The sequence below is a fragment of the Zootoca vivipara genome, chromosome 7, assembly GCF_965207765.1.
Source record: "Zootoca vivipara chromosome 7, rZooViv2.hap1.1, whole genome shotgun sequence".
Lineage (NCBI taxonomy): Eukaryota > Metazoa > Chordata > Lepidosauria > Squamata > Lacertidae > Zootoca > Zootoca vivipara.
The window spans coordinates 25,979,345-26,005,220 of NC_142590.1; the positions used below are offsets into that span (position 1 = coordinate 25,979,345).

General features: G+C 42.9%; 1 protein-coding gene across 2 annotated transcripts in view; it reads right to left on the bottom strand.

Annotated features, from left to right (window-relative positions):
• Positions 1–24,582, bottom strand: part of LOC118088756 (calcium-activated chloride channel regulator 1) — a 28,504-nt gene extending 3,922 nt beyond the window's left edge. Inside the window, exons 1-12 of one of the 2 annotated variants that reach the window (XM_088673842.1) lie at positions 24,206–24,582; positions 14,172–14,415; positions 12,406–12,546; positions 11,512–11,662; positions 10,755–10,866; positions 10,186–10,354; positions 7,987–8,208; positions 6,459–6,683; positions 6,101–6,278; positions 3,994–4,100; positions 2,947–3,171; positions 1,043–1,313 (exon numbers count right to left, since the gene is read on the bottom strand). In XM_088673842.1, the coding sequence (XP_088529968.1) occupies positions 1,043–1,313; positions 2,947–3,171; positions 3,994–4,100; positions 6,101–6,278; positions 6,459–6,683; positions 7,987–8,208; positions 10,186–10,354; positions 10,755–10,866; positions 11,512–11,662; positions 12,406–12,546; positions 14,172–14,336 (1,966 nt within the window). In that variant the 5' untranslated portion in view covers positions 14,337–14,415; positions 24,206–24,582. Of the gene's footprint in view, positions 1–1,042; positions 1,314–2,946; positions 3,172–3,993; positions 4,101–6,100; positions 6,279–6,458; positions 6,684–7,986; positions 8,209–10,185; positions 10,355–10,754; positions 10,867–11,511; positions 11,663–12,405; positions 12,547–14,171; positions 14,498–24,205 lie in introns of both variants that reach the window. The other variant, XM_035122806.3, reaches the window with a different exon arrangement.
• Positions 24,583–25,876: the final 1,294 nt, after the last annotated feature.

The window sequence follows — 25,876 nt, forward strand, 5'->3', positions numbered from 1 at the left end:
CATCTTGGATGCGGTTTAGATAGGACTTTTTCTAGTTACGAATTTTTAGATAGGGTTGCTTCGACTCATGAATTTTTTCTCCCAATGCATTCCTATGGGATTCTACTTACAAATTTTTTCTACTTACAAATGTGCGTTCGGAACGCATTAAATTCGTAAGTAGAGGTACCACTGTATTGTCGCCTGCTGTACTCCTGACAAGCTCAGTTTTTGGCAGTTCCAGGCAGTTAGGAAAATCAGCATTTATCAAACTCCTGGTGGAATACCGTGATAAATAGATCTAAAGGATCCCCGTTGCACATATGAACCAGCCCTGGTCCTGAGATCATCGTCTGGGATGCTTCCCTGTGTGCAGTCTCTGAGGGAGGTCTAGAGGTTGGCAATGACTTCTGGGTATAGGGTGGTATATAAATTCAATAAATAAAGAAGAAGAAGAAGAAGAAGAAGAAGAAGAAGAAGAAGAAGAAGAAGAAGAAGAAGAAGAAGAAGAGGAGGAGGAGGAGGAGGAGGAGGAGGAGGAGGAGGAGGAGGAGGAGGAGGAGGAGGAGGAGGAGAACAGGACAGTACAGGACCATAGCTGCCAAGTTTTCCCTTTTCTCGCGAGGAAGCCTATTCAGCATAAGGGGAAATCCCTGTAAAAAAGGGATAACTTGGCAGCTATGTACAGGACTTAACTGTAGTGGCCCATGTTTATGTAATGTTCTCCCAGAGATACCAACCTGGCACCAGGCAAAGATGTTTTCTTTTCCCCAAACATTCGTAGGTCACCATGCTCACCAACATTTCACAGACACTATTTGCATGACTTGATGGAGCCTGGGTCAGAGCCCAGAATGAGGACATTATATGCAATGATTCCAGTTCAGAAATGCAAGTATAGTGAGCCACATGGTACAAGGCAAGTCAAATACATATATTTGCATTTGCAATAATAATACATTGACTCCATTTCAAAGGAGTCAATGAAAATTGACTTTTGGAAAACTTGCTTTTGAAAAATTATAAAATGCACACTGCCGTAAATGCTTCAAAATGAGCTTACCCGAACCATCATCATAAAGCTCCAATTCTACTGGTGTTCCAATCTCTGGTTCGACCGTCGCTGTGACTTTTGCACCAATGACAGGCAAGAATCCTTGGCTGACTTCTGCATAAATAACCACCGGACTAGGAAACTTATTGGTATCACTTTTCGTGTAGGGCTTCACAATCAAAGGAGGCACAGATGCAGAAGCTGCTCGAGTGGTTACCGCTATTGATATGACTTGTGCTCCTGAATGTGTGTTCTGAATTGAATAAATCCAATCTCCTGTCTGAAAATCAAGTGTTGAAAGACAGAAGAATATTAAGTATCTAAGCCGTGTTTATAAACGCATTTCCATTTCCTTTGGCTTTTGTTGTGCTTCGATAAAGGTAGGTGTCTTTTTATTAAAATTATTACAACTATGTATTGTTTGCAGACTAAAAAAACCAACAAGGGTGAATACTGATTTCTTTCCTTGACCACAAGCACAGTAGCAATTTCTATCCCCTTGTCTGCTCACAGCAAAATTCTCTGCCATTCCTAACACACGCACACTTTTATAAAAAGAGGGAAGTCAGCCCTACAAACTTTTTCCCCTGTTAACTTTAGCCTAGTAAGTGAGCAATGATGTCATAGGGAAGCTGATCTCTCTCTCTCTCTCTCTCTCTCTCTCTCTCTCTCTCTCTCTCTCTCTCTCTCTCTCTTGCTGCAGGAAGGAGCCAAATTAGCAAGGCTATTGCAGGAGGGACTGATTTGTCTTTTTCTTCTCTCAGTTTGCCACCTCCTTCAAGAATCAGCCACCCTTCAAAGTCCCATGCTCCTCTCACCCATCTCATCCCACCAAGACACATAAGAGCTTGATATCACTCAAATAAGCAAAATTGCTTCTCAGATGAATTGGACACAGCTAGTAATTCCCAAACAGTGCACCATGAGAGTATTACTCCTTTGGGCACAGGAAAGGTAGACAATAAAGAATTACAGGCGCCCAGGAGTGCCCAGGATATTTCCACCCTAGATTTTCAAAGGATTCATTATTCTGCAACATAGTGGGTGGGCTCCAGGGAGGATGAATGATGGATGGAGGTTCTGTTCCAGCCCCCTGAGTGCCACGCCCCATTATGCCCCACCTCCATTCCACCCCGCCCTGCCCCCTTCCAGGTCCAAAAGGATCAGGTGTCAACTGGACACGCCTAAAATGGTTCCCGCTTATAATCCGATTCTTGGTACCAATTTGGAACATGATTCAATTGACTCCTCACTCTGATCATTTTGTTTCAGTTCTCATTTCACTATTGTTAACTATTCCTGATCTGGTCCTTTAGCTTTTCAGAACTAATGTTACTGTTTACCTTTTTTTCTAGGGCAATTTCAGAGCTGGTTGAAAACTCAATGAGCCAGTAATTACTCATTGAACTATGTGTCTTGCCTCAGGGTATGCTGTATGCTCAAGTGAGGGTGATGAGGTGATGGACGTGTGCAGGTACACACACCTGCGGATTTGCTCGCTTCCCAAATGACCATTAGGATCAGGAAGACAGGAAGGAAGCTTGTCAATTTCCCAGTTGAGGTCCAGCTTCAGAGAAGCCAACACAGATTCAGCGGCAGCTGTGCAGGGACCTTAACACACTTCACGAACCATTTCATAGCTTTGTGCTCCGCAGACCCAGCCCTCGTTACCGTATTCTGAGGGTGTGGGAAATGCTAATCTGGAATACTAAAGCTCATAAAGACCAGTGTAGAATGCTACATATGGGATTTCTGGAAGTAAATGGCTCTTCCCTGCTTGCATAATCAATATGCTACTTTAGCTGTAGTGGCACAACCCTTTGCTGGCACTTGTTCCAAAAAAATGCAACGAGACAGGCACTGCCCCATTTGGTTAGACAAGCAGAGAAGTTTAAGAAGAGCTCGGTTTTTACCTCTGCAGTTCCATCAATCTTGAGGCGAGCTGTTTGGACATTGGTGTTATCAATTGCAAAGTCTTTTTCTGTGTACTCTCTTCCTTTGGGATCTGTCAGCAGAATTCCCGGTGGGGACACGCCCCACGTCACCACGAAGAAAGTGTCATTTCCTACTGTTTTATCAATGGTTACAATACCATTCAGCTGGTCTTTGGAACCGACGCTTTGCCCTCTACTTTCAAGCTGTTGGGGGTAGGGGGGAATAAGTATACAGTATCTGAAAAGTTTTACAAATTGAATAAATATGGCTTATTTCCTTTCATAAGGTGTAAAGAAATGAGTGGTGGTACATTGTTTAGAAGGTGCCTTCACAGTGGTTAGTTCTGCTGGACAAGAAATACGCAGTACTCGGACATTAATAAAAATGCCGGTATGGCCTTGCCCCATACAGATCTTGGTTTCCCCAGTGGTGATAAATTTAGTTTCTATCAATATTTCAATGTTAAAGAAATGGAGGAAGGCAGAAAAGCAGCTACATTGGAACAGGTGGAAAGAATCGCAACTCTACCTCAACAGCCTTGGAAATGGCCAGCCAATATTTGGATAATGCTAGATGAGGCAACTCAAATCTCCAGTTTCCACATTTTGGCAAAGGGTTGCCAAGGAGATACAATCTTCTGGGCTGGAACCATGGCGCTGGGGTGGTTTTTAAAGAAACACTTTCCCCATATGCTATTTTCCTAATGAAACCTCTTCTCCAATTTGTTATTTGTCCCGACAGAGGAAAATAAAGTATGTTACACATTCATTCGAACTGAGAATGGTACATTGTGAAATGTTTCAGCTCTGCCAAAATCCATCTTGGCCATTTGGCCTTCTCTTTGAACTCTACCTGGGGTCTCCCTCATTGTTACAATACCAAAATACGGACTGGGGAATTGATTTCACTCTGTGTTGTCTTTAGTTTTTCCTATGCTGCCTAGTAATTTTAAGCAAATAATAATAATGATAGTGATAGCAGTGAAAGTGATAGTGATGATACACTCAAATCTTTGCAGTTCAAACCTGAAGAGCTTGTTGACTGATATCTCCACTTCCTGAAGATATTCCACTGAAAGCATCGATGAGGCTGTTGGAATCCAAACTGTCAGTGATAGAAAATTTCAGACCCCCTGAAATGTGATTGAAGGAATAATTGGAATAGTTATTCTGTCAGGTGGAATAAAATGCAATACGCATTGTGCCTTGTAGTGTCTGTGGCCTCTGTGAGAATAGAAATAGTATTTCTTATACAGAGGCATGTAGTAAAAAGAATCTGAATACCCCCTTTTTGTCAGTTCCTCTAAATCAGTTATTTACATCTGGCCAGACATTTACAAGGAACTAACTTTATCAGATTTGAAATCTTAAATTTGGATTATAAGGAGCATCATTAAAAATAAAATAAAAACCACACATTTAAAAGGGAGGCCAGGGGTTCTTAACAGATTTTGGAAAGAAGCTGAAAGATACAAATTTTCATAAGATTTGCAAGCATTTTTGCTAATATTCCCTAGGCTTCTTTTTTTTTAAAAAAAATGTGTTCATCAATATAGTGTGAAAACATTATTTCAAAAAGCTGATTGCAGATCTCTTACATATTTTTACCCGTGTCAATACACGTGTGCCTAATTCTTACACACATGTTCCTATCATGCCTGTGGACTGTTTAGGTTATTTCAATTGACACAATTGCAGTGCCATTAGCAAGAGTTAGCAAGGAATTAGCAAGAAGTGTGTTACTATGGTTAAAGATTTATTCTCCAATAAAGATTTATTGGTTAAAGAAAATGGAGAAGAGCCACCAAAATGCCAAGTTATAGCCTAGTAAAAGCAATGAGCTAAGAGCAAGACAAAACAGAGGCCACTTAAACCTTAACTATGACTGGAGAGTTGAGGGAAAGAAAGAAGATGGAGAGCTGCCTTGTATGGAGTTTGGGGATTGGCTTCTCAGTAACAGTAACTGGGCAGGTGTGGAGGATTCCCTGGTTCTGAATGGGGTAACTGTGCCCCTGAAGGACCAGGTGCGCAGCCTGGGAGTCATTCTGGACTCACAGCTGTCCATGGAGGCACAGGTCAATTCTGTGTCCAGGGCAGCTGTCTATCAGCTCCACCTGGTACGCAGGCTGAGACCCTACCTGCCTGCAGACTGTCTACCCAGAGTGGTTCATGCTCTAGTCATCTCCCGCTTGGACTACTGCAATGCACTCTACGTGGGGCTACCTTTGAAGGTGACTCGGAAACTACAACTAATCCAGAATGCGGCAGCTAGACTGGTGACTGGGAGCGGCCGCTGAGACCACATAACACCGGTCTTGAAAGATCTACATTGGCTCCCAGTACGTTTCCGAGCACAATTCAAAGTGTTGGTGCTGACCTTTAAAGCCCTAAATGGCCTTGGTCCAGTATACCTGAAGGAGCGTCTCCACCTCCATCATTCTGCCCGGACACTGAGGTCCAGCGCCAAGGGCCTTCTGGCGGTTCCCTCGTTGCGAGAAGCCAAGTTGCAGGGAACTAGGCAGAGGGCCTTCTTGGTGGTGGCGCCTGCCCTGTGAAATGCCCTCCCAACAGATGTCAAAGAGGAAAACAACTACCAGACTTTTAGAAGACATCTGAAGGCAGCCCTGTTCAGGGAGGATGTTAATGTTTAATAGATTACTGTGTTTTATTTTTCTGTTGGAAGCCGCCCAGAGTGGCTTCGGAAACCCAGCCAGATGGGTGGGGTATAAATATATTATTATTATTATTATTATTATTATTATTATTATTACCGGTATTATTAGTATTATTATTATTATTATTATCCTGCACCTCAATTTTGCATCCTTGAGCAATGGTTTGTCTCGGTCAAAGCCCACATTCTCTTTCCATCAGTGGCAACCAAATGCAGATGGGTTACTTACAAGCAGAACCTGAGGTCAAAATGGATTCCCTGCGAGTTCTGAATATGGCAGTCTCATTTAGCTGTCAAGGCTGAAATAAACGCTTCTGTGGATGGAGCAAGTAGGAGGAATATTGTGTGGATGGGAGTAGCTTGGCTGGGCCTTGGAGTGAACTCACTTTTTGGGGAGACACCAGCTGGCTACCAAGTAGCATAGAAGAGTCTTGCAAGACGTTATTCTTACTCACTTACCCGTCTTGTCTGCCAACGTTTCTAGTTCTCTTGCAGCACTTGATCCCAAAGCAATGGTGTGAATTATAGACCCGCTTCTTTGAACTTCATCAAAACAAGAGCTTATAGCTGTATCTTCTCCATCTGTCAAGAGAACGATTTCACAGCCTTTGGTACTTCCATACTTGTGTAAAAACACCTGTATGGAAAAGAAGATTTGAAATTTTAGCAGCGATATTAAAACAAACAACACAGGTGCAGCATTTTAGGTTTAAATCTCGCTTGTAACAATATGCATAGGTGTCCTGCCTTCTTTTGCATCTGGTCACCCTACTAAGTAGAAGCATAGGTATAAAAGAATCTGGGAGAAATTATTCACCTGAAATCCTGACCGCACTCCAGAACATATGCTGGTTCCTCTAGTAGTTCTGGTAGGCAGGTACTCTGTGAGTGTTTTGCGCACACTGTCATTGATGATCTGCTTCAAGTGGGTCTTAACTGCTGCTGTGCTATTGAATGCAACTATTCCAACCCAGGATCCCGCTTCAATAATTTGCAGGAGGAATATTTCTGCAGCTTGTTTCAACCGAACAGTGCGATTGTTCTGCATATGAATTAAAAGGCAACAACAGCATTCACAGTGCATTCTGGGAAGCAAATAAAGATGACTGAAAACACAAATGTTAAGTATACTTCAAAAAAAAACAAGGCTTGATAAACAAATAAGAATATAGACAAGTCCATAACATTTATGAGTATCCAAATAATCTAATCTGTGTTGTGATTTAGGACACAATTCACTTGGATGTTTTCATGCACAGGCTCCATTGAAATAGATGGGAGGTGCACAAGAGCGGCGTTTGTTTCAGTGGGGCTTGTCCCATCAATTGTGTCCTTGAATAGTATTTATTACATAATGTTTTCATTATGTAATAATGAACCACAGAACTGTACACAGAGTTAGAAAGGACTCTAAGGCAGTGTTTCTCAACCAGTGTGCCTCCAGATGTTTTGGGACTACAACTCCCATCATTCCTGACCACTGGTCTTGCTAGCTAGGGATGATGGGAGTTGTAGTCCCAAAACATCTGGAGGCACACTGGTTGAGAAACACTGCTCTAAGGGCCAGGAATCAACAGCTGTTTTGTGGCTGCTGTACAAATGTCTATGTTATTATCTTCTGGGCAACTATCAACTCAATTCTACAATCTTGTTTTTCTTTGCTTATCAGTTATTCATACCCTGTGTTTTAACCAAATTATTTCGGTCTCTCTTAAAAACCCCTCCCCCAAAAGCTAAGTGGCTCTTCTAGGCCCGTGAATTTCTGCAGAAGGGAGTTCTGAGTATCTGTTGAAGCTTCCTGAAGTATCGAGAACCCTGAAAGACTAGATGCCTAAACTGAATGCTTGCAGTGGGATTTCCTTGTCCTGCTTCTATTCTTCCATCTGTTTTGGTTCCCCACTCCCATGTTTTTCACCTCCCTCAATCCATCTCTCCCTCTGGGTTCCCTGCATCAACGTGACATTAGGCTGAGGGTGATTGCCTTTTACAGCAGCCAAGTTGCCCTGCCCTAGAACCTCTGACCTCTAATCACAACTTGCTGTAGTTTGATAAATATCCAAATAAACTAATCCAGTAGACCAGGAGTGGAGAATGTGTGGCCCTCCAAAGGTTGCTGAACTGCAACCCCCATCATTGCCTTTGCCATTTTCTGTGCTTCTGGGGCTGATGGGAGTTGTACTTTAGCAATATGCGGAAGGCCAAAGGTTCCCAACATCCAAGGCACAGCAAAATTTAGCCTCGCTATACCTAATGCATTGGCATCCAGTACATAAATGCCAGTGCTGTACTGACACTTGTTTTCACTTGGGCAAAATAGATCTTCTGAACACGGAAATCAGACTTACCAAATCCATACTTCCAGAAACATCAAGCACAAGACACAAAACTCTCTCCTGTTTTTGCAGCAGGGAGATAGTGGGATCAGGTGGGGGAACTGTTATTGGGGATGAACTGGCAAAGTCGGGAGAGGCCATAATTACTTCCCAGCTGCTCCTGTAGTTACACATTTTATTCTGCATATTTGTTGCTTTAATATTATGGTTGCTTTTGTCACAGAACTGAGTAACCTAAATAAAAGATAGGGAAGGACAGGTCAAGATCACAACCTCATTAGCAATTCCTACTTCATGAGAGCTGTTCCTTACGAAGAGGTGCTGCAAAGATGGACATTCATCGGCACACAGACAAAAAAAAGGCTACAGGGTGTTAGGTGGATCTTAACCTCACAAAAAATGTAATAGAAACAGTCTTCAAAGTGTCTCTTCTAATTTAGCTGCTGATCCAGGGTTCACAGAGACATTCACTTTCCCTGTCATGGGTTAATATCTATACATACATGCAAGGGAGAACATCGACATTTATGTCACTGAAATGGCAACAGCCATACACAAGAGGGAGGTATAAGACAACTTGGGTAATCCTTGAGGTATGCAGAAATAGGAAAAAAAATGGGTGAACCCCTAAATAATTTAAAAAGCCAAAAAAAAAACCCAACACCTACACAGACATAGGCTACACACATGTCTGCATTACTCTGCTCTGTTTCCCCCCCCTGAACTCCTGCAGGTGGGGGAAGAATGAAAGCCATTTCTCTAAAGCATTGGGGATTAAGTTGCCTCGTCAAGCAAAGCCCCACTGCCTTCTTCCTCAGATGGAAAGGGTGTCTTCTGTGTTACGGAAATAAGAATAGGAGGAAATAAGAATAGGAGGGTTTAGCTTCACTCAAAGCATCGCCCTGACAGCTTAGCCAAGCTTCAGCAGTTGCCCAGCAAACTCTTTCCCCCCTCATCACCACCATCCCTCAGCAAAAGATCACATGTTAATGAGATACCTTCACACCTGGAAGGGAAGCAGAGAAAGGCCCCTCATTGGTGCCCAAGGTCTGGGCATCCTGCAAGGCAGAAAGATTGCCTACTACAGGGTGGGTCCTTTAAAAGAGGCCCCGTGGATACAGAGGATACTCTTTTAAAAGACTCGCCCTGTACATAGAGTGCCCAGCACCATTGCAACTCAAGGAGAGAAGAGTTGGCCTAACTATGAGACCATCAGCCGGAATGAAATAGCCAGTTCTAACCTGGACCAGCTGGCTCCACCGGAGGAGTACTTGAGCATTAGTCAGCCCCCTGCTAGCTGTCCATTTACTCGCCCTCTCTGGCTATCTGCCTGGCTCATTCACTCATTCACTCACTTGGTCACCTACCTAGTCTTTCACTCTGGGCAGTCTCTGAATGTTGGTCATTACGCTGCAGAAAGGGCCATTCCGTGCATGAGGGGAAGGTATCAAGAGGGTTAGGGGCAAACCCAAAGTTTGCAGAAATACAGAGTCAGAAGGTGAAGGAACTATTAAGTGGAGTAAGAGAAGAAAGAAGATGAACAGGTAGCTCAACAGAAACAGTGCCGAATTAAACCCCGTGGAAGCCCTTAGGCAGTCAAAATCTCGTGGCCCCCTGCTCTAGTGGGATAACATTGAACTAAGAAAGCTGGATTGTGATTTTATTTCAAGATCAAATCAATATTATTTTGATCCATTGTCGTGGGGCCCCTATAAATAGGCTGGTGCCTGCTCTGCCTATTTGTTAATCTGGCACTGAACTGAAACATGAAGGACAATTTCTCAGATATTTTATACATCTCCAAGTCCAAAGCTGCGTTTTTGGGGGGAGGTGAACTTATTTTGTGGAGGAAGAGAATCTGAGCAACCATTGTTTTGTTTTTCACACACACAAAAATTGTCTTCTGAAGTGCATTTTGAGAATTTTGGAAAATTCTAAACCACTCCGTTCCTAGGAAATGGCTGCTTCCTTTGGCACTCGCTGGAGGCCATTTTGATAACGGACAGGACTATCTGTAAGAAAACGCACACTTTTACACAGTGGGTTCTTCCTCCAGGAGCTCATTTTATTCAAGGCACACCTGACTGAATAATCCTTCAAATAAAAGGCAATACTTGAAGCAGGTTTGTTAAAAACAGAAAGCCACGGTGCACCTTTTTGAAGACAGATGTTGGGGGAGTGTATGTCCCATTTGAGATTTTTCATACTTACTGAAGGGAGACTTTGCAAGTACATTATAGAAGCTGCAGTATCTTGATGTCTTTTGGGAACAAACAAGCAACCATGTTCATACAGCTGAGTTCGGTGGTCAATTTTGCAATCTCTGTAATTCTTTCCACCAAGCGGGAATATGTATTGACCAGTGAAACCAGCTGAGCATCTAAAGAATGTAAAAGAAACAGATATAGTCAATTTAAAAGTCAATAAATGTCAATCAGTGGCATAGCAAGGTCAGGTGGTACCCGGCACGGAGAATTTATTGTTACCCACTGAATAAGCTTGTTGATGTTAAGGGGTTGAGCAGACCACAAGTGGCCACTAGCTGGGGTTACCAGCAGGCAGGACATTGCCTGACTTGGCTCCCATAAGAGATTTTCTTTTGTATATCTTCCAATTACACCTTAATCCTCTAGAGCAGCCTTTCTGGCTAGAGGTGATGTAATCCAGCAACATCTGGGACCCAAGGTTGATAATTCACACCACTAAAAAACTAACAAGCCCAAGACAAACATCACTTCTTAAAGAAGAGATACATTTGTTGGAGGTATTTGTAAAAGTACCTTGTTGCTTCAGGCAAGTTGTCTCCCCCAGGAGTGTAGAAAGGTGCATCATTGTTGTATTCATCAAAGACACCCCATCTGAGATGAGCCCATTCATGAACAAAGACCCTGCCTTTGGAAGATCAATAACAAAGCTAAAATTTGTGACACAGTTTTTGGGTTTTTTAAAATGTACGACATACAGCTAGTAATTATACCAAGCATACATCCTGTTTAAAAAAAAACACTAAAATAAAATTTGAAATACTGTGAAATCACATCAGCAATTGAATAACTATAGAAAGGATAGCCAACATTTCAATCTGATTCAGAAGAGAAGTCCCCGTTTGTCTCCCTATATCACAGAAGCCAATGAGGTGATGACCTTTTAATCGACAGTTGTATCTGACAAGGCGGGTCTAACTATGCCCCCTGCATTCAAGGCACACGACTTCCTGGGAGCTGTAGGAAGTCATACTTTAAATGTATAGTGTACAAGCAGCTGTGGTAACATGGGAAACAGGAAGAGAGGCTCAGATAGCTTCAGCAAGATAGCTTTTCAGGGTTGAAAATGTATTGATGAACCTCATGTGAAACTATTGCAGATTTCTTATGTAAATTTAGGAGCCTTTAGAGCGATTAAGCAACTGCATTGAAGGTCTTAATGGTTTCTTAGGAATTCGATCTTTATTACCTTTTGAAAACTTGACTAGCAATTCTAATACTGTAATTAAAAAAACAACAACCAGACTATTTAATCTGAATTAACAGGTGCTACCTCGTGGACCATAAGCATTATGCAACTTGTCATTCGTCAGGAAGTTAGGAGTGAAATGAATGTATCGCCCAGGTTGCCCACATCCGCCATACTGTAGGGTGTAGGGATCATCTCCATGTTTCAAGTAATGATCCGCCACTATGACATCTGCCTAAAATGAAATAGAACAAAGAAGACATAGAGGTGGACAGTCTAGAAATCCCTGCCATACACTGAGTTTCCATTAAAAGAAAAAGAAAAGAAAAAGCTTACTAGACAATGCTACTATACAAGAAATAGCTTCAGGTCTATAAGTGAGCCCATGAAATAAGATGTACTGAATTCATTAGTTTTTAAAGATATTTCAAGATGTATTTCTGGTACTGTTATGTCATGAATTCCTTTTGGGGAGAAGGGTGGGGAAACACACCAAGGCCCCCAACCACCTTAACCCAGCCTTAGATATCATCACATCTATAAGAACATTAGGTGGTATACAGCCCAAATCTGCATGTTTACTCAAAAATAAATCCAGTTGCATCCCAAAGTGGAAAATATAGATATTATAGCTTGGCATCTGCATTACTTAACTTTAGACACCAGGCAAATATATTCCTCTTCTCTCAGGCTTTGGGCTAATTAAACATTCTATGGACTTTTAAACTTGGGGGGGGGGGGTTGTTGTTTGTTTGTTATTGCGGTATATATTATTGTGTTATTGTATTGTAAAGAGTCCTGTGATCTTTGGATAAAGGGTGGTATAGAACTTCAATCAATTAAAAATAGCTAAATAAATGAGAATTTGTATTAGATCATACAATATCTTGTATTCCACCCCCAATCTCTCCATTTGCCCCAATCTTTTTAAAAAATACCACAAGTATATTTAAATCTTAATGTATTCTTCAGCATTACCTCATCATAGGATTCTGTAGTTACTCTCTGATATTCATTTTTCGGTTTCCATGTGGAAGGAATTATAACTTTCACAGTCCTGAAATAAAATCTTTGCCGTGTAGCGCTGAAGAGATAAGTTGATGCCTCTTTCACCATGTCCTAACAGGGAAAGGAGAGACCTTTGTGTGTCAATGGCTAGTTATTGGCATTTGTGTTTACAGAATGTGACCTTTGGTCTCTTCTGCCACCTTTTTTCCGGAAGCTGGAGTGCCTAGCATGTTGAAAAGTTGAGCCCCTGTCTTCAAAAAGCTGGTAGATGCAATTCACATACTTTTTTGGTGGATCCTCCCATGCCATTGAGTGTTGCTTGACATAGTATGCAAAACTATTCCTGGTATGAAGGGGGAAATAGCAGGGGAAGCTGTACATGACAGGAGGGCGGCCATTTTTTTTTTTTTTTTACGTGGCCGCCATATTGTTTGTGGAAGTCTACACTGCGCAACAACCTCAAGTGCACAATCAGTCCTGTTTAGTAACAAAGGTTCTTCTGCATTGCTTATTAACAGAGCAATCTGAAGTGATTCATACGAAGTGGGACGTTTGTATATTTCTCCTTTAATAGAGCTGGCCACGGGGCCCCTAAACAGAATAAACTATTGCAATGCCAGGCAGGAAGCTGAAGCCTAGAGCAAAGAAATCGCCTTCCTCCACTGGGGACAGCTGCCATCTGAGCTAAGGCAAAGCCACTGAGAAGAAGGGAGACCACTTCCCAGAAATGGCACTCCACTTCTGGAACAGTTTCCTGAAATCTGGTGTTGAAGAGCTCCGGTTAGTTAAAGAAACTTATGAACAGAACATTTTAACCTCTAATGGTCAAAACCTGCGCAACATTTACCTCAGAGTACACACCACCAGTTCTGGCACAGAGGTAACAAAATCACACACTGGGTGCAATGCTGGAGTTTCCTTGCTGTTTCACTATCATCAACCTTCCCTCTATTTTCAACGTTCAGTCTGCGATTGCTGTCGCTCGGGCAGCCAAAATGGAAAATCGCCCATTTACAAGAGTAATCTAGTGGTCTTGGGAGAACTCCAGGTATTGCAGAAATTGAAAACAAAAAAACCAATGGGGAGAGACCTCAAAAAGGAATGAGGACTAAATGTGCTCAATGGAAGGAGGTGCTAGGGGGAGATAGAATGAACTACCCCAGCTGAATGGAATAGGAAGAGGAATATTCCAGGCTATCAATTTTTTCCCCTTGCAAGTGACCTAGGCTTACGCTGTTGCAGAAACATCCTGACATGACCTGGGTTTTCAGTGTAAAAAGGGTGGAATTTTGCCGAACCAGCAGAAACCAGATCTAAAAACTTAAAATCACTACTTGGGGGGGGGAGCTTTTGGGGTCTTCCTAAGAAGCTCAACAACTTTGTGGAATATTACTTTTAGAAAGGGATGAAAAACTTGTGGGGTGTAGGGGCAGCCAGAAGCACCTTGGTTTGCAAAATGCAGAATTCAGAAACTAAAAAAAGCTCTACAATTTTGGTGGTTTCCTACAAAAAAAAAAGCTTAATAACTCTGCGGGCGTCAGGAATTTTACTTTTTGAAATATGGCAACGCTATACAAGTCCCACCTGTATATTTGGGGTGAGACTTGTGGGGTGGGGTGGGGGGGGTCAGAAGCACCCTGGCACCCCACGCTTGCAAAATGCAACTTGCATTTCCCTAGAATATCACTGTCTGAAGTCGCTTGATCAATACATTCAGAAACATTTAACTATCTTACCTTTATGGCATCCACCAATTTGTTGTCTTCCGGGATCTGGGGATCGATTGCGATGACGACGTCTTCAAAACCGCCCATGTTGAGTTTTACCCTGGTACCTGTCACCTCGTGCAGTACTTGCAGCAGCAGCAGCAGAAGAAGAAGAAGCCACTGGTTAAGCGCCATCTTTCCTTGTGGCACTTATTTATCCCCAACCTGGTGCTTCCTTGTTCAAATCCTCGTAAATACTTTTAACTTCAACTTCCTATTTAACAAAAGGCACAGTTGCTCACTTTGGAGGCTCAGAACTTGAGGCTGTTTGCTGATGTACAGGCAAACACAACTACCTAGGAAATTGAAAGCATCCACAAGAATAAGCTAAGAGCTAGAACGGTCCAACTCATAACAATTAAACATCCTCGAATACAATGTTTAACTGTATCATTGCCAGTTACCACCAATACATTGCAAGCATTTCTAAAGAAATCGAAACTACAGTTAATAATAGCAGCGGTCTGGAACTTCTAGATTGCTTTTATAGCTATACACCCTGAAAAGAAAAACTTCACCTTAATCTAAGTGATGTGCTCCTAGCTTTATCTTATTGGGTGCCCAGGGGTACCAAAAGGGTGGGGTATACCATATATTGGGCCCTCTTCTGCACCTGCCAAAGAAGACACTAATCTGCATAAAATGTGCAAACACTTTACCTCTCGTGCAAATCTGTTCCCTCTTTTGCAGATGGGGGTTGAGCACCAAAAATAAACCAGGGGTCACAGAATTGTAGAGTTGGCTAAGGGACCATGAGAGTCGTCGAGTCCAATCCCCTCCAATGCAGGAATCTTTTTGCCCAATGTGGGGCTTGAACCCATGACCTTGAGCTTAAGAGTCTTGTGCTTTACCAACTGAGCTATTCTTGATGGCGAGCCAAGAACCAGAAATACAGCAGGGGTCAAACCAGTGAGGACCAGTGCCCAATGGGATTGGGAGGGCACAAAACAAGGAGCCCAGATGCAGATGGAACCAGAGCTTCTGTTGCCGCCAGAGCTCTAATGCAGCTGGTGAGACCAAGTTCTGGGCAAGCTGGACAACTATGTGAAGATACAGATGGTGAACCACCCACTAACAATGCCTTAGTCTTATCTGGACTGAGCTTCAATTTATTGGCATTCATCCAATCCATTACCAAGGCAATACATTAACAATCAAACTTTGCCTTTCTACTATTACCGTGCCTCACTTATTTCCTGGCACTGTCTCTTACCTCAAGATAGATAGTTAACTGCCCAACCTTGATATAAAGTTTTTTCTCAATATTATTAGCCAACATTTTACTCCAGATCACTCAGCATCCTCTTAACACAATTCACTTGATAAAAAGGTAAAGGTAAAGGGACCCCTGACCATTAGGTCCAGTCATGACCGACTCTGGGGTTGCGGTGCTCATCTCGCTTTACTGGCCGAGGGAGCCGGCATACAGCTTCCAGGTCATGTGGCCAGCATGACTAAGCCGCTTCTGGCGAACCAGAGCAGCACACGGAAACGCCGTTTACCTTCCCGCCAGAGTGGTACCTATTTATCTACTTGCACTTTGGCGTGCTTTTGAACTGCTAGGTTGGCAGGAGCTGGGACCGAGCAACAGAAGCTCACCCTGTCTCGGGGATTTGATCTGTCGACCTTCTGATCGGCAAGCCCTAGGCTCTGTGGTTTAACCCACAGCGCCACCCGCATCCCTATTCACTTGATAGCCAACAGCTAATCCATTTTTTGTTGTTCTGGAGTAAGGTTCCACGTGATTGGGAAGTATCCTGGCAACACAATGGGTTACAGAAATAGCGTTAGGCAGGATCAGAACAGTCGCGAGGAGGGACGACCATGCCCACAAGCTGCAAATCTGCAACTGAACTGCTGCAACGCACCCATGGAATCATGATCCTTATGAGCAGAAGGCTCAAATCCAGGTGCCTGCTGTGAACTCTGTCCTGAAGCCAAGAGCAAGAGATGACCGCCAAGTAAAACAAAGCTGGAACAATGGAAAATTAAAATAGAAATCCCACTAGGATGAAAGAGCCAAAATACTATGACCCAGAAATTCAAACATCATGGCACAAAGCCAAGATGGGAAATGCCCCCCCCCCCTGGAATGGTTGCAGAGACTTTAGGATGGTCCAGGTGTGTCAATAGAAAGTGGGTGGTTACTAAAGCAAACACTTGCTGAAACAGGAGACGAGACAAAGGGAAGATGCTAAAATGGGTGAAACCATGGCCAATTTGGACACCTCGGGAAGGCCACCCAGTAGCTAGCGAGAGAAAGAGAATGCACAAGAGCCGCAGGCAGAAGGACTTTCATCACATGACTCTCCAGAAGCACCTGCAAGTATGAGTAATGCTCACTCAAGGCGTGGAAGAAAGTTCAAACCCCAAGACTAGGTGGACTGCGTTATGCAGTAGAAGCAATTATTGAGCCCTGTACCTGCCTTGCCACTGGCATAATCTGGGACAGTGTGGTCCAGCAAGCTGCCCTCAATGCCTTTTGGGGTGGTACTTGTCATTTGATGCCCCCCACAGCCCTCACGCTGCCTTCCCAAACCCACATAAGTGAGGTGCTGGGTTTTGAGAAGGAGGCAAGAGGGCTCTGGCAAGGTCCCAGAGTCTTCTCCCACCTCCTTCCCAAAGCCTAGTTAGCACCTTATGGCTTCCCACATAAACTTGATGCTGAGCAGCAACTTGCAAATGCATAGTATAGGACGGTCTTGCTTGGGAGGTATTTATTTGTGGGTATCTATTAATGAATGTTCATATGGTACATTGGTCATGTTCGGTCACAGGCCATTTGCCAGAAAACCCCTTTTCCCAGTTTCCAATAAACAATGTTGTAAGTTTGAAAATTCTCCATGAAACATTAGCTCTTTATGTATATTGCCGTACATTTGGGGAAGGGTGTGAATGGGTCGCAGATTTTAAAGCAGACTAACATTTCAACTACAAGTGACGTACTTCTTGACTATTTATGTAGGGAAGATCAAGGCCAGGCACCCCCAAACTTCGACGCTCCAGATGTTTTGGACTACAATTCCCATCACCCCTGACCACTGGTCCTGTTAGCTAGGGATCATGGGAGTTGTAGGCCAAAACATCTGGAGGGCCGCAGTTTGGGGATGCCTGATCAAGGCACTTAACAAACATAGTTTAATGTTAATTAGAGTTCAATAATATTAGCTAAAATACAAAATATTATAAAATAAAAAAATCCTTCCAGTAGGAGACAAACTTAGTTGGTCTCTAATGTGCTACTGGAAGCAGGCCTGGCTCTAGGGGTAGCCTCAGTGGCATGGGGCGCCAGGGCGCTGGGCCAGCAGGAGGGCGCTGCGCCCGCCCACCAGGCCGGGGGCAGTGGAGCGATCTCCGCACCACGGCGCCAGGGCGCCCAACCGGCTTGAGACGGCCCTGACTGGAAGGATTTTTTAATTTTGTTTTGACTGCGTCAGACCAACACAGCTACCTACCTGTAACAAAATATTATGTAAGGAAGCTTACAAGTGGTACATTGGTCACTATGGAATTATGCATAAAATATCATTGGTTGGGGGAGATGCATATAAAGTCAAAACATCTGTGTGTCTTTATGTCTTCCTCATTTGTCTTTCTGTCCTCTCTCACACACGTGCCAGCAATCAGTCAGGTTGGTATCCAACTCTCTTGTCCTATCAGCACAAGTATTTCCACTTGCACAATTGCTACACAACACACACACACACACACACACAGGTGCTTAAATCTGCAGCAGAGGATTGGGGGACCCTCAGAACAGATTTAGGGGGCAGAGGGGAAGGAGAGGAGGGAAAGTCCCATTGTTAAAAATCCTTGCCCTGATGAGAGACTTTCTTAACCCTGAATTGGACACAAGCCACAATCCAAGCACCCCACCTAACCTCCAAAAGGCTTGTTTTGAATAAGACATTGTCTTTTCAGAGCACGTTTATACGTGCATTACAAACAATAGTGGGAAAACATTTGGAAGACCTCATGGGTGTGTGTGAAAACTATTTCCCGTAAATCAAGTGGAAGAGATGTTTGTTCCCTTACATGTTTGTTGATTTGTTTTATTAATTAAGAGGTCATGAGTTTTACTCAAGTTTAGTGCTACTCCGAGTTGACCCACAGGTGTTAATAAACATAAATAACTCAGGATCATTAATCTCAATGGGTCTACTATAAAGAGGACTTTGTTGAACCAGTGAAAGTAGATAAATAGGTGGAGGGAAGCTAAATGGCATTTCCGTGCACTCTGGTTTCCATCACGGTATTTCCGTTGTGCCAGAAGCGGTTTAGTCATGCTGACCACAAGACCCCGAAAGCTGCCTGTGGACAAATGCCGGCTCCCTTGGCCTGAAGCGAGATGAGTGCTGCACCCCATGGTCTCCTTTGACTGGACTTAACCATCCAGGGGTCCTTTACCTTATGAGGAAAAGGGAGTAGAGCAAACATGCTTGAAGAAAAGCCTGGAAAAAGCAGCCCATTCCCTTTGGGTCTCTCCCAGTTGCTGAGCAACTTCAATGCACCAGGCTAGCATTTAAGAGGAGGTCCTCAGTGAGAGGCCTCTGGTTCTGTCCAAACATTTTTGAGGAAGAAAATTCTCTACATTTGTGCATCCTTATTTATCCCAAAGGTTTTTGGGTACCTCTCGTCCCTATGGGACTGTGGCTTCAGTATTAACTTTGGACTGATATTCTGATTGCTGGACTTCAGACTTGGCTTCTTGGATTGACCTTGGACTGTGTTTCCTGACCTTTGGACTTTGCTTGTGTGGCTTGAGCCCTAGACTTTGGACTTTGCACTTGCCATACTGACTTGCTGAGAGGTGGTCCAGGGGTTCAGGTCATGGAGCAACTGTCAATCCACAGAAAACCTGGTTGATGTTTGCTCCGATTCAGCAATAAAGACCCGGTTTCCCTGGAGAAATGGAAGTGTTGAATATGAGCCCTCTCTTACACACGCAGAATTAAAACACAACACCCATTTAATTCCTGGTAGAAATGGACTAAAACTCCTGTGCAGAACCACATCCCTTTTATGTGCTGATGCTGGCCATTTGGGAGAAAGCTACTGTTAATTGTGTACAATGGTACCTTGGTTCTCAAATGGCTTGGTACTCAAACAACTTGGAATCCAAACACTGCAAACCCGGAAGTAAGTGTTCCGGTTTGCAAACTTTTCCCGGAAGCCGAATGTGCTCCATTTTGAGTGTTACGCTTCCGATTTGAGTGCCACACTGCTGTTTTGAGTGCTACGCCGAAGTCTATTTATTTTGTGCTTTTGTTTTTGCGGCTTTTTTGTTTTGTTTTTGTGACTGTGTGGAACCCAGTTCAGCTATTGATTGATTGATTGTGTGACTGCATAACATTGTTTATTGCTTTCATGTTATGGATCAGTGGTCCCGTTAGATAGTAAAATTCATGTTAAATGGCTGTTTTAGGGGTTGTTTTTAAAAGTCTGGAACGGATTAATCCATTTTGCATTACTATCTAAAGGGAAAGTGCACCTTGGTTTTGGAATGCTTTGGTTTTGGAACGGACTTCTGGAACAGATTAAGTTTGTTTGTTTGTTTTTTAATTCATTTTTATTAATTTTTCTGTACATGCATCAACGGAGATGAGAAAGAAATACACAATACAAAAATGATAAATAAAGGTTATACAAAATCCAAAATTTGTATTGTTGTTTTTAGATAAACTAAAAATTATTATCATACATCACCTTCATTTTATAACTTATTTATTTCGATTCCTTTTCTCATTCCCAAAAAAGTTTATTTTTGCTCTTCTTCCCTTAACTTCGACTTCCACCTCTCTCTCTTTTGGGTTTATTCTTCCCTTTATTTAGTTTTGCGCTCTATAAGATTATACCCGTCACAAATTAACTCTCAGATTAAACATAAATTGGAACAGATTAAGTTTGAGAACCAAGGTACCACTGTACTTTTTCGACTTCTTTGATGGTTTCTGAGGTGCTGTACAGAAATAAAAGAACCACTGTAACAAATGCGTTGTGTGAGCCAAAGTATGCTTTCAGGAATCCATAACGATGCTCTAGGCCTGGGCTAAAGGCCATGGAAGGTAAAAAGATGCTGGCCAAGCATTCTTGTTTACAGAGGGTCATTCTTCCTGCCATAGAACTTTGAAATAAGCACTGAGACAAGTCCTATATCCTTCCTGGTGATGAAGGCATCTAGATGGAGGATAATGCTAACAATGGCATCAAATGGACCATTAGAAAAATTCTAGTTTCCTTCCTGTCCCCCTCCCCGCTGCCTCCCATTTTTGCAAATAAACAAGATAAGTAGATAACTTCTCTCTCTGATCCATTTGAGCCTGTGCTGGGACACCACAGGATCTTTGCTTAAATAGGAATGAAATATTATCCATTGGGATAGTTGAATTGACATGTTCCTTTTTCAGAGTTCTATGGGAGGTTCATCCCATAGAATGTCCTGTTAGGTTAAGAAACTGAAAAGTAGATTTTTTTTGTTTTTGTTTTTTGTCAATGCAGAATTTAAAAGTAACCAAGTATGAGACCAGACGAAATGTTGGGTGTTTTAAGTTAAGATGCAAAACATACATCTCAGTATATCTTGCCTTCTATCACTGTGCCATACAGAGCGTGCTCACATACGGTTTGTGTGTGTGGTACGGAAGCTGTACCTCTCAGGACAGAGCAGGGCTGTGTAGAATTATTAAAACAGCAGAGAGCATTATTGGCTGCTCACTCTCCACCTTAGAACAAATCTATACCACCAGGTGCCATAGAAAAGCACTAGATATATCAAGAGATCCAACGCACCCTGGTCACCATTTCTTTCAGCTCCTGCCATTGGGACGGAGATATAGAACTATGCAGGCAAGAACGAGCCGTCTCAGGAACAGTTTCTTCTCTAGAGCGATTTTGGCTTTAAATGGAAAGCCTGGACTTTGAAGTCATCTTATTTTACTTGTTATTTGTATTATATTTACTGTTTTTAATTAGGTTTTGTAATTTTGGATTATGCGGAATGCTTTATCTGAGTGGATGTAGCAACCGAGTAATTTCGTTGTTCCCGCAAGGGGACAATGACGATAAAGATATCTTATCTTATCTTGCTGTGGAAATTGAAAACTTTCTGTTTCAAGAGAAATGAAATTTATCCCATCCACAGCCCCATTAAAAGAGAGGGAAGTGGATGTCCAAATTCTTGGAAAGTTCCCAAGTTTGATAGACTCCACAATATATTTGTTATATTAGGGGATTCCCACCCCCCATTTAAGTAATTTCCTTTTCCTGTTTAGAGGAAGAAGCCTCTGTAGTTTGAAAGTTTGTAGGTTGAAAAGATTTCTGCCAGAGACCAGTGGCTGTCAAGTTTTTGCTGGTCTCAACTATATTTAAAATTTAGTTGTGATAAGGAAGTTGGAGGATTTTATGGTACAATGAGGAGGGAGAGAATGAATTTTGACACTGTCACTCTAAAATAATGAAGGGCTATAGTTGAATGAGGAGGAAATTATTCAGGGGTGTAGCAAGGGCGAACCATCGGAGTGTGAGAAAATATTTGAAAAGAGAAGGGCCTTCTGTATTGGGAACACTAGGAGGATTATGTTTTTACTTACCCAAACTCACCTTCCTATCCTAATCTCTCTCTGTTTTACAAACCTCCTTACAATCCTTTGGTCTACGATATTTTCTCTTCCTCGCCTCCCTTTCCTCTCTTAATAGCATCTTCTTCCCCAAAGACATGCTGGTTTGATGGTTCTGAGAGATTTTTGCATTTTGCATTCAGACTTTTTCCAAGCCACTCTCCTCTAACGACAAAGCTAGATTTTTGTTCAGCTCTCTCATGCTGTGTGGGGAATCTGGCTCTTTGCCCCCCAAACTTCTGATCCGGTTGAAGCCACACACACACAAAACACCCCTATTAGCTATGAATGGGGATGCATACAGACTGAAGATGGTAAGTCACAGCACAGCCCCTTCCCCAAATCTAATATTGTATTTTGGTTGGCTATTGGGTGACACCAGGGCAGAAAGCTACCCTCCCTCTCACCTTGGACTTGATTCAAATCAAGCCCCTCCACCTGCATTATGGGCCGGAAAGGCACAGAGAGCTCCAAATTCTCTGTATCAGGCAAATAAATCACAGAGCTCCTTCATCACATTGTTTCCTCGTAGTTCAGTTCTCAATTTTCCATGCAAGTCATGCTTGTATAAGCATTAAAAAAAAATATTGCAAGGTAAAAGAAAAAGAAAAGATAAAGATTACAACAATAAAATTGAGAAATCTATTTTGTGGTCTTGGATGATAACATTTAGAATGCTGCATATAGTGAAGAATTTTCCAGCACTGGCTCATCTTTTCTAAGCTCCAGCCTTCTTTCTGCAAATACTGCTATGCACTGATGCTAGAGGATGGGAAGTGCTCCTCTGATGCTTAGGATTCTGCACTATGGGGCCACACTCAGCTCCAATGCTGCCCATTCCTCTGTGCCCTGAAATATCACTTGCATGGTGTGCCACACAGAATTGCTAACTGCTGCTCCCAAATCACATCTCAGTTCCAGAGCAACGAGACCAGGTTTAAGTAATGTTATTCATGTGTATAAACAAAGCAAATAAGAAAAAAACTCAACATCCACTTGGATGGAGACAAGCAAAAACTTGTTTCCTACTGTGGGAAAAGTTCAGTTCAGTTCATATTTAAATGTAACATTACCTAATTTGCACTTTACGAAGCAGTAAGTGAAACATAACATTCCTATCCTGTGAAATTCACACTTTTCGGAATTTTGCAAGACAGTTCTCCAGCTAAGAAATATGCACAAAATGCATACATCCTCCACATTTACAAGTATGGGGCTCCCCTTTGTTACCTAAAGGGGGGGGCTCTCACAGGCTAATGATTGTAATTCTGTTGTTGTTTAGTCGTTTAGTCGTGTCCAACTCTTCGTGACCCCATAGACCAGAGCACGCCGGGCACTCCTGTCTTCCACTGCCTCCCACAGTTTGGTCAGACTCATGTTGGTAGCTTCGAGAACACTGTCCAACCAACTCGTCCTCTGTTGTCCCTTTCTCCTTGTGCCCTCAATCTTTCCCAACATCAGGGTCTTTTCCAGGGAGTCTTCTCTTCTCATGAGGTGGCCAAAGTATTGGAGCCTCAGCTTCAGGATCTGTCCTTCCAGTGAGCACTCAGGGCTGATTTCCTTCAGAATGGATAGGTTTGGTCATCTTGCAGTCCATGGGACTCTCAAGAGTCTCCTCCAGCACCATAATTCAAAAGCATCAATTCTTAATTGAGACACACACACAAAATTGTATTGTGAACTCAGTAATGCTTTTAAAGAATCTTTAATCTCACTTTTTATTCATCACAACAAATGTTATTACCTGCTGTTCAACAGCAATTTAAACAACAGCTCAACACATTTTGAAGGGGAAGGCATGCGGAGCCTTGTGCTATCTTGTTGCCCCAAATCCTTCCTTCAACACCTGACAGCACCTTCAGACACCCATAGCAACCAAAGGGGGGATATTTGGTGAGAAACTCATGGAAGGCCACAATCTGTGTCACAGTTGTGACCTGGGCTGGATCTACACACAGAGGGGAAAACACTATAAATAAGTCATAAATTAGATCGTTATAACAAAAGAAAAAAACAACCCTATGTAAAATCCCACAAACAAATTTTGTGCTCTACAGCCCCATCTGGTGTTGCATCTTTACAACAGAGTTACAACAATACAACTAACTGAGTGTAGCTGAGTCCCTGGATCAGAACTTCGTACAGCTGCTTCCTTAAAAATAAAAACAGTCCGCTGAAGCTCACTTTTGTAAAAGCATCTTTATCATGACATGTAGGTTGGCCCTAAAATGTGAACATCACCAAAAAAAACCCCCACAAAAAACCAGCTTTTGAGGCTCATTTGATGATAGACAGAAACTAGAACTGCTTTGCCTAAGTGCTTTTTGGATCTCATTGTTCGTCAGCTGGCAAGAGTGGAAGAGTTAAGAAATGAAATTGCTTACCCACCTGCTCAGAGGGTTGGAGAGATACAGCTGTGCAGTGGGGCAGCAAGGCGGGAAAATCTCTAAGAAACAAATCCCCACAGGTACCTCCTGGCAGGCCTGTTATTCTTCAGAAAAAAAGTATCAGAACAGTGAAGGGGACAAAGCAGAAGATCTGTGCTCACATTCTCCGCCTTTGTAGGAAGGCAGGCATCTGTGTGCTCTGGACAATCCTTCGTGCATCTGCTGAAAGTCCAGGAATCTCTCTGTCTCCCACATAAAGGCTACGATCCTCAGGACCCTACCCTTGTTCCATTTATCTTGATGTGACAGCTACGTGATTCATGGACATTTTTTTCCTAGAAGAGGCAAACTAACATGCCTGTCTCACACACACCCATTCTGACCTTCCCTAGGACGAGCTGAGCTCCCGTTTGAAATTCAAGGGCACTTTGCCAACCTTGATGGAGCAGAAATCTTGAGGAACAATGAGCCTCTGCAGATCTTGTGTCCCTCAAGAGAGCACGATTGGAGGGGCAATCACTCACTGCAGCCATAGGAGTCTGTGGCTGCCGAGGGATGCAGTGTTGTTTTTCTTGGGACAACATCTTCTGGAGGAGGGTGGCCTGCAATCTAGACTACTGGCTAGTCTAGAAAGGGGGCCTCGTATTACCTGTTCTGTGACTCTAACAATGTCTGCAGCAGGATTCCTCAACCTCGGCTCTCCAGATGTTTTGAGACTATAATTCCCATCATCCCTGACCACTGGTCCTGCTAGCTAGGGATCATGGAAGTTGTAGGCCAAAAACGTCTGGAGGGCCGAGGTTGAGGAACCCTGGTCTGCAGTGATAAAGGTGGGCCAGGCAGGTTTGGGAGTTCAGCTTCTTGTGGCTTCTGAAGTACCCTGCATTTGGCCTCTCCACACCCTGGGGGATGAGAGGGCAGCCCCTTCTCTAGTTGCTTTGGGGGCAAGCTTGCCAGGTGCTGCTTTGTGGGCTGCAGTGAGTTTTCGATTTCACAGAAACCCACACCCTTTCTAACCAAGAAAATTACAGGGGGGGCAGGGGCGTACCCAGGATCAAAACTAGGGGGGTGGGCAAGCCACGGTCGTTCAGGTTGTGACATTTCAGCACGGAAAAGGCGAATGAAACCAAAATTTTAAGAAAACTATATATAATTATAGCAGTGCTTTATTACGGTAGTTATTACAATTACAATTACAATTATTTGCTTGAAAAAATTAATTTTTATTCTAGATACATGTCATACTAATATCATTTTTCTTGGGTTTGAAGAAAACTTGTTCAAAACTTTTGTTTCAATCCAGTCCTGATTTTCCTTGAAGAATTTCCGATGGACGCTCACCAAACACAACCCGGTCAGTCTGTCCTCTCCCATTGTACTTCTGAGACAGGTCTTTACCCTTTAAAATTTAATTTTCTACAGAAATTACTTTTTGGAACCAGTTTCTTATATCTATTTAGGCAGCCTCAATGTCTTCTAAATGTAAATAAGAAGGTAAACTAATAGCGGCCGGCTCAGTTTAGCGGCTGGCGGCTCAGTTTAGTGACGCGGAACTCACTAGACCCCTCTAGAAGATTCCTCTTCTCTCTGCTAGAGCCCGCTAGAGACCTCTCCCTCCCTTGAATCCCAGTGGCTGGCTGACATAGATTCCTCTACCAGTCGCTAGGTGGCT